This window comes from Geotrypetes seraphini, chromosome 2 (assembly GCF_902459505.1).
Source record: "Geotrypetes seraphini chromosome 2, aGeoSer1.1, whole genome shotgun sequence".
NCBI lineage: Eukaryota > Metazoa > Chordata > Amphibia > Gymnophiona > Dermophiidae > Geotrypetes > Geotrypetes seraphini.
The window spans coordinates 31,392,171-31,410,520 of record NC_047085.1 but is presented as its reverse complement, the minus strand read 5'-3'; the positions used below and the strand labels follow the sequence as shown (position 1 = coordinate 31,410,520).

The following is an 18,350-nucleotide window of genomic DNA, read 5'->3' as shown; positions in this document are numbered from 1 at the left end:
TCAACAATCTCAAAAAATTGCTGAAATTTTTTCAGAGGATTTCCAACGTTTTGGGGCATGATCTCAACTAGGTTCAGATTTAGGGGCCCCTTTGTTTGGGCCAATATTTTTGGGGAGACAAAGCAAGGAAGCCTGAGATGAGCAAAACATCCAAGTTGGGATATGAGTCAATCTATGTCAAGTGGTCCAGAACCCCTCACTCAACAATCTCAAAAAATTGCTGAAAGTTTTTCAGAGAATTTCCAACGTTTTGGGGCATGATCTCAACTAGGTCCAGATTTAGGGGCCCCTTTGTTTGGGCCAATATTTTGGGGGAGACAAAGCAAGGAAGCCTGAGATGAGCAAAGCATCCAAGTTGGGATATGAGTCAATCTATGTCAAGTGGTCCAGAACCCCTCACTCAACAATCTCAAAAAATTGCTGAAAGTTTTTCAGAGAATTTCCAACATTTTAGGGCATGATCTCAACTAGATCCAGATTTAGGGGCCCCTTTGTTTGGGCCAATATTTTGTATCCATGGAAGATGTTGACTGGGGACCCTCCTTGAAATAGGACCAGTTGTCATGGAATTACCCCATGTGACATTCTCTGGGAAAAGGTGACCACAGTAGCAGATCCAAAATATTGAGAATGGCTTATTTTTCATGTCACGGGCCCCCAGCAATCTGTAAAAGTTGCATGTTGGACTCTGTATTACAAATTGTTTGCTCTAACATAATTCATTAAAACCTCATATTTTTTTTTTTTGTTTCTGGTAACTTTAGTCGCCTTTTCCCAGAGATGGTCACATGAAAGAGGCAAGGCAGTCTATCTGGTTGAAGAGTTAGGCTTCGTGGGCCAACATGCAGGTCTCATATTTAAGTTGGTATGAGACAGGCAGTAGAATAAAAAGAGGGAACAGCAAATTTCTCAAACCGTATCCGGATGACAGCAGGAAAATGTCTGATGAGACAAGTAGACCATGTTGCACTGCTAATGAAGGAATAACATGATCAAAATACTTTGTTCCCATCAACAGTTTAATAGGAAGGTGTTGGAATAAACTTGAGCTGCTTTAACGAACAGAAGGGTAAGCCATTAAAAAAGATGTTAAGGCATTGGCAAACCCCAGAAGGATGCTTGGGAACGTAGGGAGAGGAGGATAAAACGGGCTGTATTGACTTGATGTAAGTCTCTGCCAAGACTTCATTTGGCATACTGCATGCAGTTCTGGAGATTGCGCAAGGATACGAAACCAGATGGAATCTGTCCCGTGACAGCTACTAAATTGTCAATGGTCTTCATCATGTATGTAATATGTTTATGCTTATCAGTACTTATAAACCGCCCTTCGCAGTAACAGCAGAGTGGTTTGCAAATTTAAACCCAAACGAAAGGAACTCTATTATCAGAAGAAAAGATAAAAGAAGCCAAAAGCGAGATAAAACACGTGTAACCTCCTAAAAATTAAAATCTAAAAGCTGCAGTCTGGAATCTCTCCCTAGGGTCCAATCCAAACAGTCTTATTACGGTGAGGAATAATAGTCATTCTAAGGATATGCTAAACTTCTAAATTGACCCCCTTTTCCTAAGGTGTGCTAATCGAATTAGCGCGCGCTAAATGCTAACGCATCCATAGACTAACATGCATGCGTTAGCGTTTAGCGTGCGCTAATTGGTTAGCGCACCTTAGGAACAGAGGGCTGTAATATAAGAAAGTTCAACACGTAATTCAGTAGGAAGGCAGAATTCCGTGTTGAAGTCGGTCTTGCCAAAACAGTTTATAGACCGCCTTCCCAACATAACCGTCCAAAGCAGTACGCAGCATAGTAAAGTACAATCCTATAAGGAACATCGCCATAAAACACAAATTAACCCCCTCATTCACTAACGCGTAGCGTGGGTTTTAGCGCCGGCGAGCGGCGGTAACTATTCTGACACTCATAGGAATTCTATGAGCGTCTGAGCAGTTACTGCTGCTGCCGGCGCTAAAACCCACACTACGCGTTAGTAAATGAGGGGGTAAATAACATAGAAAATGTAAAACGGAAAGTTTTACCAGTATCCCAGTTACGAATGACAGATGCCAGTTCAAACGTGGGGTGAGAGAAATTGGATTCTCTCTCTTTTGGCTTGGATGCCTGCTGAAGGAAGGGGTAGAACGCATGCAGGCGAAATGCTCAAATCACTAGGGAATCTTCAAGAATTTGCTCTGCTTTGTCATGTTCCTCAAGGGAAAGTTTGCTGCCTCCTGGAATTAATGGAGAGTCAACACGGTACATTTCAGTGCAGGACAAAATAATCAACTCCATGTAAATACTCTCTGTCACTACATCTGCAGATATCAGATGAATCACCCAGCTCCTTGAAGCTAGGTCCAAAGACAATAAAGGGCCTCTTCTCCCTTGAGTTGCCATACAGTGAGAGATTAGAGAAACTGGGCCTCTTCACCCTCGAACAGAGGAGACTGAGAGGGGACATGATCGAAACATTCAAGATATTGGAATTGACTTAGTAGAGAAAGAAAGATTGTTCACCCTCTCCAAGGTGGAGAGAACAAGAGGGCACTCGCTAAAGTTAAAAGGGAATAGATTCCGTACAAATGTAAGGAAGTTCTTCTTCACCCAGAGAGTGGTGGAGGTCTGGAACGCTCTTCCGGAGGCTGTTATAGTGGAAAGCACCCTTCAGGGACTCAAGAAAAGATTGGATAAGTTCCTACTGGAACAGAGCATACACAGGTAAGGCTAGACTCAAATAGGGCACTGGTCTTTGACCTAAGGGCCATCGTGTGAGCGGGCTGCTGGGCACGATGGACCACTGGTCTGACTCAGCAAAACACACGCACACAGATCTTCCGGTAGACGTCTACTCCTATACTTGGAAGTCATATCGAAAATTCCTCTCCACGTTAGTTTAGTTATTAAAAGTAAGAAGAAAAGATGATGAATATGATTTTCAAAGGAGGCAGCTAAAAATGGGAGGGCAAAAAAGATGATCATTCAAATAGTTTTAGGGATCTAAGAAAGAGGATCATGGTGTGAATATCTGAGAAAGTTGAAAGAAACAGTGAAGGTAGTTGGAATGTCATGGGATGAGCAGTAAAGCAGACTTTCTTCAGGTATGTCAGTGAAAGGAGGAAGTGCGGAGATGGAATTGTAAGACTGAGATGAAAGGAGGACTGAATGCTATACAAATACTTTGTTCAATGTTGACCAAAGAAGTTATTGGAGAATGTCTTAATTGTTGGGAGGGTACATATAACAGTGTAGTAGATACCAGATTATTTACATAGGGGGAGGTTGTGTATAACTACCAGAACTAAAAATAAACAATAATATGGGTCCAGACCGGATACTGTATATTTTAGGCTAATATGGACACTCAGAGAGATTCTGGAAGGTTTATGAAAGATGTATTCAATAGACCTTTAGAGATGTAAAAAATAGAATGCCAACAGTTGACCCTCTTCATTATGGTGAATAATTTTCAGATGAATCTAACTTTGGAGATTATCATCTAGAACCATGGGATTGAAAGCAAAATGTATGTCTATATCTCACAATTTCAAAATGGCCAACAATACTTCTTGGAACATATTTATCATTTCTCTAGTGCTGCCAAATGTACCATATCATACCATACCATCCAATTTCTTATATCCCACAAATTTCGACAAGGATTTATTGCAGCTCACAATAAGATTCCTAAATTTTCCGGTATAATTACAGTAAGACCCGGAGGATTGGAAAATAGCCAATGTTACGCCCATCTTTAAAAAGGGATCAAGAGGAGACCCTGGAAATTACAGACCAGTGAGTCTGACCTCGGTTCCGGGAAAAATGGCAGAAGCTCTGATAAAAGAAAACATCGATGAACATTTCGAAAGGAACGAACTACTGATAACCAGTCAACATGGTTTCTGCAAGGGTAGATCGTGCCTAACGAACTTACTGCACTTCTTCGAGGGAGTTAACAAACAAATGGACAGAGGAGACCCCATAGACATCATATATCTAGATTTCCAAAAAGCCTTTGACAAGGTGCCCCATGAACGTCTACTCCAGAAGCTGAAGAACCATGGGGTGGAAGGAGATGTACATAGATGGATCAGAAACTGGTTGGAAGGTAGAAAGCAAAGGGTAGGAGTGAAAGGCCACTACTCTGACTGGAGGAGGGTCACGAGTGGTGTACCGCAGGGCTCGGTGCTCGGGCCACTGCTATTTAATATATTCATAAATGATCTAGAAACAGGGACAAAGTGTGAGATAATAAAATTTGCAGACGACACCAAACTTTTTAGTGGTGCTCGGACTATAGAAGACTGCGAAGAATTGCAAAGGGACTTGAACAAGCTAGGGGAATGGGCGACGAGGTGGCAGATGAAGTTCAACGTTGAGAAATGTAAAGTATTACATATGGGAAGCAGAAACTTGAGGTACAACTATACGATGGGAGGGATATTATTGAAGGAGAGTATACAGGAAAGGGACTTGGGGGTAATGGTGGACACAACAATGAAGCCGATGGCACAGTGTGCAGCGGCCGCTAAGAAAGCGAATAGAATGCTTGGTATAATCAAGAAGGGTATTGCGACCAGAACGAAAGAAGTTATTCTGCCGTTGTATCGGGCGATGGTGCGCCCGCATCTGGAGTACTGCGTCCAATTTTGGTCACCATACCTTAAGAAGGATATGGCGTTACTCGAGAGGGTCCAGAGGAGAGCGACACGTCTGATAAAAGGTATGGAAAACCTTTCATACGCTGAGAGATTGGAGAAATTGGGTCTCTTTTCTCTGGAGAAGAGGAGACTTAGAGGGGATTTGATAGAAACTTACAAGATCATAAAGGGCATAGAGAAAGTAGAGAGAGACAGATTCTTCAAACTTTCAAAAAATAAAAGAACAAGAGGGCACTCGGAAAAGATAGAAGGGGACAGATTCAAAACGAATGCTAGGAAGTTCTTCTTTACCCAACGTGTGGTGGACACCTGGAATGCGCTTCCAGAGGACGTGATAGGGCAGAGTACAGTAATGGGGTTTAAGAAAGGATTAGACAATTACCTACTGGAAAAGGGGATAGAGGGGTATAGATAGAGGATTACTGCACAGGTCCTGGACCTGTTGGGCCGCCGCGAGAGCGGACTGCTGGGCACGATGGACCTCTGGTCTGACCCAGCAGAGGCACTGCTTATGTTCTTATGTTCTTATTACAATTGAATGATGATCATGAGAATTACAAAGAGAAAAGTCTTTTAACATGTTCCTGAAATGGTAGTAGGAAGAGATCTGACGCAAATACAATGGTAGGTTATTCCAGGTTTTGGGGATCCTGGAATTCGAGGGTAGTCTCGATGTGAACATACTATACACCTACTCACGTAAAGATGCCGAGTCCATAAATACTCTTGCATCCACGGTGTGTAGGAGAAAATTTCAAAGGGAAACTTCACAGAATTACTTATAAATTTTTTTTATTAACTTTTAAAACCAGAGAAAATAATCAGCCTGAATTCATTAATAACCTACTTATCCCTTACAACATTACAAGGTCTTTGCGATCTACAGCTCAAAACCTTCTTCTTATCCATCATTAAAATATATAAATACATTAAGGACCTCAATCTTTTCTGTTAGCGCCCCTTCTCTTTGGAACAATATTCCAAACTACTTATGCAAAAAACTCACACTTACAGACTTTCAGTCAAAACTAAAGACATTTCTCTTTCTCGACGCATTTAACTCCTAATTGTCCTTTTAAGGACTACCCAGTATTGAGAAGGAATCTTAATACCTGTTCCCCTTCCTATTGTTCTTCTCCCTTACATGTTCTCTTTTTCTCCACATATTGTAGTTCCAGCCCCCTTTCCCGCTTGTCTCCGTTTGTTAATTTTTTTGTCCTTAAAAGCTAGTATTTGTCCTAATGTTGTGTGTTTTTTAAACTGTATTTTAGTCAGTAGATGGTTTTTAACATTTTTGTACACTGCCTAGAAGGTTTGATTAGGCGGTATAAGAAATTATAAATAAACTTGAAGATTCCTTTTAAAAGTAAGCATTCAGATCCATGAATATAAAGTTCCCATGGATCTGTAAGCTTCCAGGAAAGTTTGAACTACAAGTCTGTGCATGCAATGGGATAAACCCAGGGCTGCGTCAGGAGCCAAGTGGCAATCTATATTCATGCTACATATCTAACTACACTGTAATCTTTATAAATGTGTCAACATGTGCCTTCCCTTTTCGCCTCTTTGGTATTTTTGCATAAACACATTCCTGAACCAGCCACCTTCATGAAGGCTCCATTTCCAGTTACTGCATAAACGACCTTTTCCAAATGTGAGTGGTTATACAACCCTTAATTATTCCATATGAGTAAAAGTCAAGCTGATCTCAGTTTTTGCAGACCTGATGCATGGTTCAACCACCCTTAGAGCATTTTTTTTTCTGGAAAATTTATACATACCAACTTAGGGAATATTTGCACATCTCCAAACTCTACCTAACTGACAAAATATTACTCTGACAGTCAATAAAAAGTCAATTACGGTAGTATTGATTATTTGTTTATGCTGCTTTGGTTTGCCTTTTTTTTCAGTTCCGGCCTGGATCTTCCTGAAGATGTTAAATATATATTTGGGCTGCCTTTCCATTCGCAATACGAGAACCAATTTACCAGGGAAGCAAAGAGTCTTTCTTTAAAAATAATGCAATACGTAGCCAACTTTGTCAAATCTGGGTATGTGCAATATTTGAAATAACATTTTTATGGCCAACTGCTATTTACATATTTGTGACACAGAAAATAAGGCGCCTTCGTGCTAATTCATTATATATTAGAGGTCTGCATGGGAACGGGGATTGCGGGAAGCCCGCGTGTCCCGCGGGAATCCCCCCTAACCCACAGGACTCCCACGGGTACCCCCCTCTGGCCCACGGGACTCCCACAGGGACCCCGTTCTAGCCAACGGGACTCCCACGGGGATGGAAGGCTTTGGAAGCAGGGTTCATCCATATAATATAATGGGCACGTCAGCCTTATCTGAACAGAAAACAAAAAAAGGGTTCCACCAAAGAGATTCCACAAGGAAAACAGCAGCGCAAACACAAAAGAAACTGTGGAATTGATGATCCTGTCAGAAGTAATTACTGCTTTTTATGAGGACGGGCGAGGATGGAAGTACCGTATTTTCTCGCATATAACGCGCGCGTTATACGTGGTTTTTACAAACCGCGCATACCCTTGTGTGTTATACGCATGAGCGCGTTGTACAAAAATTTTTTTACATAGTTTCCCCCCCCCCCCGACGCCCGATTCATCACCCGGAAGGAGCGCTCGCACTCCCACCCCGAAGGACCGCTCGCACCCCAACCCGAAGAACCGCTCGCACCCCCACAGCCTCCCCCCCTCCCCCATGGAGAAGCTGTCTACCTTGTTTCCGGATGCCAGCCCAGCTGCTTCCTCTGCCGGCGGTCCTGCCCCTTCTCAGAGCCCTGTGCTGCGCTGCTTCCTCTTCAGGTGGTCCCGCCCTTTCTCTGATGTCAGAGAAAGGTCGGGACCGCCGGAAGAAAAAGCAGCACAGCAGGGCTCAGAGAAGGGGCGGGACCATCGGCAGAGGAAACAGCTGGGCTCGCTGGCATCCGGAAACAAGGTAGACAGCTTCTCCATGGGGGAGGAGGGGAGGCTGTGGGGGTGCGAGCGGTTCTTCGGGTGGGGGTGCGAGCGGTCCTTCGGGGTGGGAGTGTGAGCGCTCCTTTGGGGTGGGGGTGCGGGTGCGTGCGAGCGGTCCTTCGGGGTGGGGGTGCGAGCGGTCCTGCGGGGGGGTGAATCGGACGTCGGGGGGGGGGGCATCAGGCTTTCAAGGTAGGGACAGGACTTCAAGGAGGAAAGGAGAGTCGGGGCGGGCGAAAACAGAGTCAGGGTTTCCAGAGGAGAGTCGGGGCGGGCGAAAGAAGAGTCGGGCAGCATGCGCGGTATACGGGTGTGCGCGGTATATAAAAATTTATGTACATAAATATGTGTTTTTTGCGCGCTATACCCGTGTGCGCGTTTTACACGGGTGCGCGTTATCTATGTGAAAATACGGTAATTCCTTGCGGGGATGGGTGGGGACGGGGAGGATCCTGGTGGGGACGGAGAGGATCCTGACGGGGACGAGTGGGGATGGGTGTCCCCACGCAACTCTCTATTATATATATATATATATCATATATCTTTTTTTTTTTTTTAAATCTTTATTAATATTAAAATATAAATAGTGCAATACAATGAATTTAAACATAAACAAATCAAGAAAACATGGTAAAATTTCACTAAATATGAAGTCTTTAGAATAGGGCATAAACCATGTTATTTAGTACAAACGCAGGCATTGTCTCATTTGTCGCAATTCTGTAAGCAAACTCTCTCTCCAATTTTACACTGCCAGAGGGGTTCATAGGCCCATGGGGACACCATCCCTGTGGGCCTGCGAGCCTGGTTTCAAAGGGAAGCCAAATGTGAAGTTTTAAAATGCACCCACCTGCGGAAACAAGGTTCTCATTTTCCTGTAGACATGAAAGTCCCAGCAACAGTGAGCAAGAACAGAAGCTCACACGTGAACCAATGATCGGATGAACAATTTGTAGTGAAGGAAATAAGGAGATTTTACAAATATCAAGCCCAACATGGCCATGTTTCGTCTGTCAATGGGCTGCATCGGGAGAACTCAGCGTGCCACAGCATCCAGATGCGTCCACGTCAGACTTGATACTTATGAGATCCCCTTATATCGGTGGTCTCAAACTCAAACCCTTTGCAGGGCCTCATTTTGGATTTGTAGGTACTTGGAGGGCCTCAGAAAAAATAGTTAATGGCTTATTAAAGAAATGACAATTTTGCATGAGGTAAAACTCTTTATAGTTTATAAATCTTTCTTTTAGGCTAAGTCTTAATAATAATATTGTCATTTATAGCTAAAGAGACATATGATCAAGAAACTGTTTTATTTTACTTTTGTGATTATGATAAACATACCGAGGACCTCAAAATAGTACCTGGCAGGCCGCATGTGGCCCTCGGGCCATGAGTTTGAGACCACTGCCTTATATCCTTCAATAAGCAGAACAGATGATCAGATGAACACAAATGCTAAAGCAATCAAAAACCAATTCAGAAGTGGGAAAAAATGGAGAATTAAGGCAAATTATTCCTTTCCTTGTGTAAAGCCCTGGATGAAACAAACACGTTTTTATAATCTCTGCATGCCTCTGAGCTGGTGCAAAACCCATCAGTTAAATTTGTTTGCATATCCATGTACTCCCATTGTAAGATGAGGAATACATTATAAATTGTCAGTCCAGACTATCATCATCTGATCCAGTGGCATAGAAAGGGGGATCTGGGGGGTGTGGGCCGCCCCGGGCACAGACTTCCTAAGGGCGCGGTGGTACTCCTTCTCCTTTCCGCTTGCCTGCCCACCCGCTTGCTCCCTGCTCGCTCCCCCGCCCGCTCGCTCTCCACTCCTCTCCTTGCCGCGCGCACCCCTTAGCCTTCCTATGTACCTTTTTGGCACTCTTTGATGTCACTTCCTGGATCCACGCTTAGGTAGTGATACCAAAAGGGGTAGGGGGAAAGGGAAGGGGGTGGGTTCGCAGTGGGGGAGGAGCACCACCACCCCGGGCACCCCTCACCCATACTATGCCACTGATCTGATCTATGTATGAAATACTGGTGTTTTACCATGTGAAGATGCTTTTAAAATGGCCTCCAGTTTGCCTCAACAGCAGGTGGCGTCCTCTTTGCCAATTTAATGCCTATGTAACTTTTCTTCATTTATTTGTTTTTAAGAGATCCAAACCATCCTTATGTCTTCTCAAGAAAATTAAATGAGGCTTTGGCACCTTGGCCTGCCTTTCTGGCACACCTTAGTGGAGATAATTACAAAGAGCTGACTGTTTCCCTTCCGAACCGCAAAGGATTGAAAAAAGCTGAGTGTTCCTTCTGGTCTGACTATATCCCTTCACTCAAAGCTTCTACAGGTAAGTTTAAGTCCAAAGCCTAAAATTACTAGCCAAATTTAGAAACATGGAAAAATGAAGGCAGATAAAGACCATTGGCCTATCTAGTCTGCTCGACCATGCCGTATACTATCCCTTCCTCTCCTTAGAGATTCAACGTATTTCTCCCAAGCTGCCTTGAATTCAGATACATCCACTGGGAGGCCATTCCAAGCATCCACCACCCTTTCTGTAAAAAAGTATTTTCCGAGGTTAGAAACATAGAAAAATGACGGCAGATAAGGGCCATAGCCCATCAAGTCTGCCCACTCCACAGACCCACCCCCCATGACCCATCCCTCTCCTAATGACCCATCCTTAACTCCACCCTCTTAAGGATCCCACATGGGCATCCCATTTACCTTTAAAATCTGGCACGCTGTTGGCCTCGATTGCCTGTATTGGAAGTTTGTTCCAATGATCAACCACTCTTTCGGTGAAAAAATACTTTCTGGTGTCCCCATGAAATTTCCCGCCCCTGAGTTTAAGCGGATGCCCTCTTGTGGCTGAGGGTCCCTGCAGAAGGAAAATATCTTCTTCCACCTTGATACGTCCGGTGATGTATTTAAATGTCTCAATCATGTCTCCCCTCTCCCTACGTTCCTCGAGAGAGTAGAGCCGCAGTTTGTTCAGCCTCTCTTCGTATGAGAGATCCTTGAGCCCCGAGTCCATCCTAGTGGCCAACCTGTCTATGAATTACAGTACTGCCCCGATATTCGCGGGGGTTCTGTTCCAGGAGCCCCCATGAATCTTGAAAAACCGCAAATACTTTTTTTTTGTGGGGGAGACTGGAGAGGGCAGCGGGAGAGGTAGGAGAGAACAGCCGGAGTGCCGGCGAGTGCAGAAAATCGCTCGCCGTATGCTTTGACCGCCTCTTCCTGCGCTAAGTCGGGCCTTACCAATCAGGAGCTGCGTGTCCATTCCTCTGGACCCAGGGGTAGGCAATTCCGGTCCTCGATAGCCGGAGCTAGGTCATTATTGAGGATATGTTGTAATCCTCTGCTCAATGTGCGGCGGCTAAGAAAGCAAATAGAATGTTAGGAATTATCAGGAAAGGAATGGAAAACAAAGATGAAAATGTTATAATGCCCTGGAATCACTTTATGGTACGACTGTACCTCGAATACTGTGTGCAATTCTGGTCGCTGTATCTCAAAAAAGATATAGCGGAATTAGAAAAGGTACAGCAAAGGATGACGAAAATGATAAAAGGGATGAGACGACTTCCCTTTGAGGAAAAGCTAAAGCAGAGGGGTCTTAAGCTTGGAGAAGAGACGGCTCAGGGGGTGATGTGAAACAGAGGTCTGTAAAAAAACTGAGCAGAGTGGAAAGGGTAGCTATGAATCACTTGTTTACTCTTTCCAAAAATACTAGGACCATGGGGCATGTGATGAAGCTATTAAGTAATAGATTTAAAACAAACTGGAGAAAATATTTCTTCACACAACATGTAATTAAACTCTGGCATTCATTGCCGGAGGTGGTGGCGAATCAGTTATCTTAGCAGGGTTTAAAAAAAGTTTGGATAAATTCTTGAAAGGGAAGGCCATAGGCCATTATTAAGATGCATGGGGGAAATACTTATTCTTAGGATAAGCAGCATAAAATCTGTTTTATTGGGATCTTTAGGTACTTGGGACCTGGGTTGGCCACTGTTGGAAACAGGACTTGGTCTGTCCCAGTATGGCAATTCTTATGCTAGTCTATGTTATTTTATCCATTGTGATCTGTTGCAAAGAAACAGCGATGCATCAAGTACTGAATAGCCGTATATTGCAGTATATGAAGCAAAACCCTGTTACTAGTTATTTTGCATATTTTTTTTTAATGTGCAGGTTCAAAGAATGATGGCCTTCAGGCCACAGAAGGAAGCAGAGGTGAAAACTCCCATTCGCTGATTAATTCTGTGACAATTCCACCCACCCAACCCATGCCGGAGAAAGAGTCTTACAGCTAGAATGCGATGCCACGCTCTGGACTTTCCATTTACGGCGTTGTGTGGGGCCATGTTTTTCAGATGCATGTTACAGCATTGCGTCTCCCTTCAAGGAATGGTAGTTTACTTCATCATAGCTTTGTCAGACAGCTTCTTGTGAAGCCAGGGTTTTTATTAACCCCTCAATCTTAACGTGAGAAATCGTAGATTCAAATTTTGTGCAAGACTGCAGCACCTCAGACTGAAAAAAATGCCTATCTTTGATGAGACCGATGGATTTTTTTCCCCTCAGTACGCTGAGCTCCTTGGCGCCTTCTCGACTCACCTATAGAAAAATATTTGAAGCACGCCTACAGTTTTACTTGACAGATCGGAAAAATGACTCTTTACGTTTGCAGTAGAAAGAATGCATAAAATAGAGCTACTTCCTTTTACTGTTTTGTAAATGCCGGACGGCTAATGCAGATTGCATATCTGTACTGTTGAAAAAATAAAGCATAGCACAGAAAACATTAAGTAGCTTGTGTGTTGTAACATCATTGAATCATCTCGGTGCACAATTTGGTTCAACAAAAGAAAAATCCAAAGAACAAGAAAGTATTATTTGGGTAGTGGTTCACGCCTTTTTCAGCTATAAGTTAAAGTGAGCTACATTCAGGTTAAAGAATGACACAGGGACAAATTTTTCCTCGTCCCCCGCAAGAGCTCATTTTTCTATCCCGTCCTGGCGAGTTCTTTTCCTGCCCCTGCCCCATTCCTGCAAGCTCTGGCCTCATCTGCACAAGCCTCAAACACTTTAAAATCATAAGTAGCGACATTCTAGAGCTCAGATTGTGATGTCATAATGCCTCATTCCACCAATGCTTAAGCTCCGTCCTCATCTGCACAAGCCTCAAACACTTTAAAATCATAAGTAGCAACATTCTAGAGCTCAGATTGTGATGTCATAATGCCTCATTCCACCAATGCCTAAGCTCCGTCCTCATCTGCACAAGCCTCAAACACTTTAAAATCATAAGTAGCAACATTCTAGAGCTCAGATTGTGATGCCATAATGCTTCATTCCACCAGTGCCTAAGCTCCGTCCTCATCTGCACAAGCCTCAAACCCTTTAAAATCTTAAGTAGCAACATTCTAGAGCTCAGATTGTGATGTCATAATGCTTCATTCCACCAATGCTTAAGCTCCGTCCTCATCTGCACAAGCCTCAAACACTTTAAAATCATAAGTAGCGACATTCTAGAGCTCAGATTGTGATGTCATAATGCCTCATTCCACCAATGCCTAAGCTCCGTCCTCATCTGCACAAGCCTCAGACACTTTAAAATCATAAGTAGCAGCATTCTAGAGCTCAGATTGTGATGTCATAATGCCTCATTCCACCAATGCCTAAGCTCCGTCCTCATCTGCACAAGCCTCAAACACATTAAAATCATAAGTAGCAACATTCTAGAGCTCAGATTGTGATGTCATAATGCCTCATTCCACCAATGCCTAAGCTCCGTCCTCATCTGCACAAGCCTCAAACACTTTAAAATCATAAGTAGCAACATTCTAGAGCTCAGATTGTAATGTCATAATGCCTCATTCCACCAATGCTTAAGCTCTGTCCTAATCTGCACAAGCCTCAAACACTTTAAATCATAAGTAGCAACATTCTAGAGCTCAGATTGTGATGTCATAATGCCTCATTCCACCAATGCCTAAGCTCTGTCCTCATCTGCACAAGCCTCAAACACTTTAAATCATAAGTAGCAACATTCTAGAGCTCAGATTGTGATGTCATAATGCCTCATTCCACCAATGCCTAAGCTCTGTCCTCATCTGCACAAGCCTCAAACACTTTAAAATCAGAAGTGTTTGAGGCTTATGCGGTTAAGGCAGAGATTACAGGATTGGGGCAGGGACAGTGACAAAATTCACGGGGATGGGACAGGGAAATCGAGTTCCTGCGGGGATGGGGACAAATTTGTCCCCGTGTCATTCTCATAATTCAGATATTCTACATATTTCCCTATCCCGGAGGGATTCCAATCTAAATTTGTACCTGAGGAGATGGAGGGTTACAAATTGAACTGGGCTTCCCTGGATCTGAACCCATCGCTCTGTTAGGCTACTCCTCCATTCTCTAGCATTGTAGACTTTCATTGGATGATGGATTGAAGTCTACCCAGTGAAGCAAAAGCCATAAACCTGATGACAAGAACACAGACAATGTCAGCTGAGGCCAGCTTGACACTCTACAAATTAGCCTTCAGCAGCACTGAAGTGATGAAAGCTTTCTCCTCAGTGGACCATGCTGTGCTAATGATATCTTCTATCCTACTTTAATATAAGGGGAGGGACCTTAGGCATCTGAGCCAATCAGGGCTTTAGGCCCTCCCTGGTGCACCCAAGGATACACTGGGAAGAGGAAGGCCTGTCATTTTGAAGAGGTGGGCCTACTGGCAGGAGGGAGTAGACATTTCTCCTGCTGAGTTTGTTTTTCTAATGTACAGGGGACAGAGTAAGGGAGGGGGGTCCCAGTTTGTAAAAAATTTATTTTTTATAGGCACAGATATGTGTGTATAATACACGCACTTTATAATCATTTTACGTTTAAGGTTTACGTTAGCTTGAACGAGGTTTAACATCATTAACTACCACCTGGCAAAGATAAGTACATCATTTATTATGAACAAATCATGTTTAGAGTTTGTCTATACAATACAGGTGGTCAGGGGACAGTGAAGGCAATGATGGTCCCTTGTTAACCTCGTTTTGGTGATAACACTAAAAACACTGGTTATAAGGTCTGAGCACCTCACATTCCAATAAGAGTATTATTTATATATTATTTATCTGCTATATGAGCTGTGATTATTGAAATTGTCATAGATTATCATCACAGAGTATAATCATCTATTCCTCCAGAGATAAGTTTATAATACACGCACAACATCTGTGCCCATTAAAAAAAAAAAAAAAAGCTGCTCTCTCTGCCCCAATCAACTTAGCAATAGGATTCCCCAAGGCTACTAGCGGATTTAGGGCTTCCCCTGCTGCTCAGCTTTTTAGGGCTTCAGCTGATAGGGGCTGAGCCAACAGGGGAAGCCTGAACAGCTGATCAGCAGGGGAAGCCCTGCGGCTAAGTTGATTGGGGCAGGAAGAGCAGCCTGACAGGAGGGAGGAGCTGTGCCTAGCAATTGCTTTTCTGATCAAGTGCCAGAGGGTGTAGAGACAGCCGCTCTACCAGTGAGCCACACTTTTGGTCTGTCCCAGTGTGGCAATTCTTATGTGAGCTGAGTATAGGATAATCAAGCCATTGTGAAATCACTGATGAGGTTGACTCTTAGGCATTGGTGGAATGAGGCATTATGACGTCACAAAAACAGCTCTGGTTACCCAGAGACTTAAAGTATGAGAGGGTGCTGAAAAGTTCTCAGCCCAATCAAGAGGAGAATGACATGGATATGGTTCAATCAATGATCTGAAACAATGTCAGGAACAGAATTTAGTTTCTGCAAATTGGCACTTAATGAAATAAGATAACACTCTTTTCAGCTACAGTGGCAAAATAACACTCAGAACAGGGAAAAATGTTCTGTACTTGGTGAGGGTTTGTTAGTGTGATTTTAATGGCAGGTAGGGAGGTTGGAGGGGAAGCAGGAAGGAAAGGGAACCGGGGAGTTGAGCTTTATTTTCTGCCCTGGGCCCCAGCATGGGCTTCCCTAGGAGAAAGAAAAGAAAGCTGGGCGGGTGGAGAACATTTCCGCACCCCTTCGTAGAATTCTCTCATTGATTGTTAAACTAACAGCAGTTAATTTACTCTCGCCATTGATTTAGCGTAGGTACATAACGGCGGATGTATTCTATAATGGCAATTACGTTCATCATCCCAGCACCTAACTTTAGGTGACCTGACGAGTGTTACACCCCCTGCCCTAACTGCTTAGCACAATTTAATAAAAGGGTATCCCAGAACTCTATGTTGAAACAATAGAAGGGAACAGACTTAGTAGATAAAGACAGGTGGTTCGCCCTCTCCAAGGTGGAGAGAACGAGAGGGCACTCTCTGAAGTTAAAAGGGGATAGATTCCGTGCAAGCGTAAGGAAGTTCTTCTTCACCCAGAGAGTGGTGGAAAACTGGAACGCTCTTTCAGAGGCCGTTATAGGGGAAAATACCCTCCAGGGATTCAAGGCAAAGTTGGACAAGTTCCTGTTGAACCAGAAAGTACGCAGGTAAGGCTAGACTCAGGGCACTGGTCTTTGACCTATGGGCTGCCGCGGACTGCAGTGCACAATGGACCACTGGTCTGACCCAGCAGCGGAAATTCTTATGTTCTTATGTTCACCATGTCTCCAAATGGATAACATGAACATACCACATACTGTACCATCTCTGACAGACCAATGTGTACTCAAAAGACGCTGAATTTAATATTTGAGAGTTAGCTTGGGACTCTGCTGTCCCTTGAGCTGGCCCTGTATCGAACACACAATGGACTGGATTCAGAAAATTGTACCCAATGATGAGACGCACATAAAAAAGCATCACGTGGCCTTTATAGAATAGACATTAGAGTGCATTCCTTTGCCCAATTTTGGGCGCAAGGACCTACATCTGCTGAAACCTGGTGTAAATCCTTGCACCCACCTGATGACAGTTGGACACCCAAATCCAAATATTCTACACAGTGGTGTAGCCAGACAGCCAATCTTAGGTGGGCCTGAGCCCAAAGTGGGTGGGCACAAACTTTTCTCTCTGTTCTCCCCCTCCCCCAAGCACCTCCCAAAATATAAATATTTTAGCAGATAAGAATCCCCAAGCTAGGTCAGCTGAACATTTCCTCCACAGACAGCCAGAGCTCACTTTTTACCAAGTTTGACAGGCAGCAGTAACTTCTTAGGCCATCAATGCTTGGTTGTCGGTGGCTCAAGGATGCTGCCCCCGTCTAACATAACCTAATAGCAGATTTCTAGGCTGCATAGCTGTAAGTTCCATGCGGTTAACGAAAGATTAAGCTATGAGAAAATACAGAAATAATATGATATACAGAAATCTAATTGATCAGAAATTTAGAAAAGTTTTCAACAGTTTTCTGAAATGTTCATAAGACGTGGATCTAATTAATAATGGACGGAAATCTTTGTCATAGCAAGCTGCTTGGTAGGAAAGACAGTGCCCGTGATGTTTCTTACTTTTACAGCCCTTGGCTGAAGGGAACATAAATAGAGCATGAGATTTTCTACTATTCTCATGCGCCACAATAACAAATCTATCGGCAAGGTATAATGGGGCAACACCAAAAGCAACTTTATAGTATAAACATCCCAACTTAAAGATCACCCGGGCCTCAACTGGAAGCCAATGCAGCTCACAGTAATAGGGGGTTACGGGTCATACTTTCTCAGACCATAAATCATTCTTACTGCTGTATTCTGAACCAGGGTCAATCTAGCCAAATTTTTCTGCTCTGGCTGCTTTCAAAAGAGGTCCTCAGCTGGCAGGTCTTGGGGCTCCCCGACAGTTACAGCAAGGGTCAGGGCTGCTGTTAACCGTGCCGGGACCCAGGGCAGAAAATAAAGAAGATCATCTCAGTTCCCCTTTCTTCATGCTTCCCATTCCATCTCCCCTCCTGCCATTAAAATCACACTTGACAAACCCTTGCCAAATACAGAACATGGGATCGCAAATTAGAAATAAAAATATACAGACAAGATTTGAATTGGGAACTTCATGCAACACTAGAGAAATAAAAACAGAAATGCATTACCGTTTCCGATGAACACAATAAAAGGACATCCACTATGCACATTTTTCTAGGCTAACATAATTCACTTTAAAAAATTTCTACCTTTGTTTTCTGGACGTTTTTTCTTCTATCATATTAGTTCCAGTTTCTCTTTTCTGCTTTCCTATCCATCGTCTATTAATTCTCCTTCAAGCGGCTACTGTCCATTTGTCTTTTTTTCTATCTTGTTCCATTTCTTTGCTGCATCTGCCTCTGATATATTGATTTTTTTTACATTTTAGCTCTCTCCTTTCAGTTTTTTTCTGTCCTCTCAAATTTCACCCTCTGTCTAACCTTTTTCCTTCTTTTTTTTTTGGAGTGAAAGAGTGGCATAGTGATTAGAGCAGCTGCCTCAGCACCCTGAGGTTGTGGATTCAATTCTCACTGCAGCTCCTTGTGACTCTGGGCAAGTCACATAATACTTCATTGTACAAAATAAGTGCCTGTCTAAAATATGTAAACCACTTTGATTGTAACCACACAGAAAAAGCAGCATATCAAGTCCCATCTCCTTTACCTTTTACTTTTCAGGTACCTATTAAATTTCCATTACCTTCTTTCATCCACTAGCTCTCCCATTCCCCATCCCACTGCTTCTCCAGCCTTCTATCTTCATTACCATATTTCTAC

At 43.4% G+C, this 18,350-nt stretch overlaps 1 protein-coding gene across 1 annotated transcript in view; it reads left to right on the top strand.

Annotated features, from left to right (window-relative positions):
* The window catches only part of LOC117355202 (thyroglobulin-like), a 41,562-nt gene extending 29,100 nt beyond the window's left edge, over positions 1-12,462 (top strand). The window contains exons 6-8 of the mRNA XM_033933390.1: positions 6,571-6,711; positions 9,802-9,992; positions 11,846-12,462. Of these exons, the coding sequence (XP_033789281.1) occupies positions 6,571-6,711; positions 9,802-9,992; positions 11,846-11,967 (454 nt within the window). The 3' untranslated portion in view covers positions 11,968-12,462. The remainder of the gene's footprint in view (positions 1-6,570; positions 6,712-9,801; positions 9,993-11,845) is intronic.
* The last annotated feature ends 5,888 nt before the right edge of the window (positions 12,463-18,350 follow it).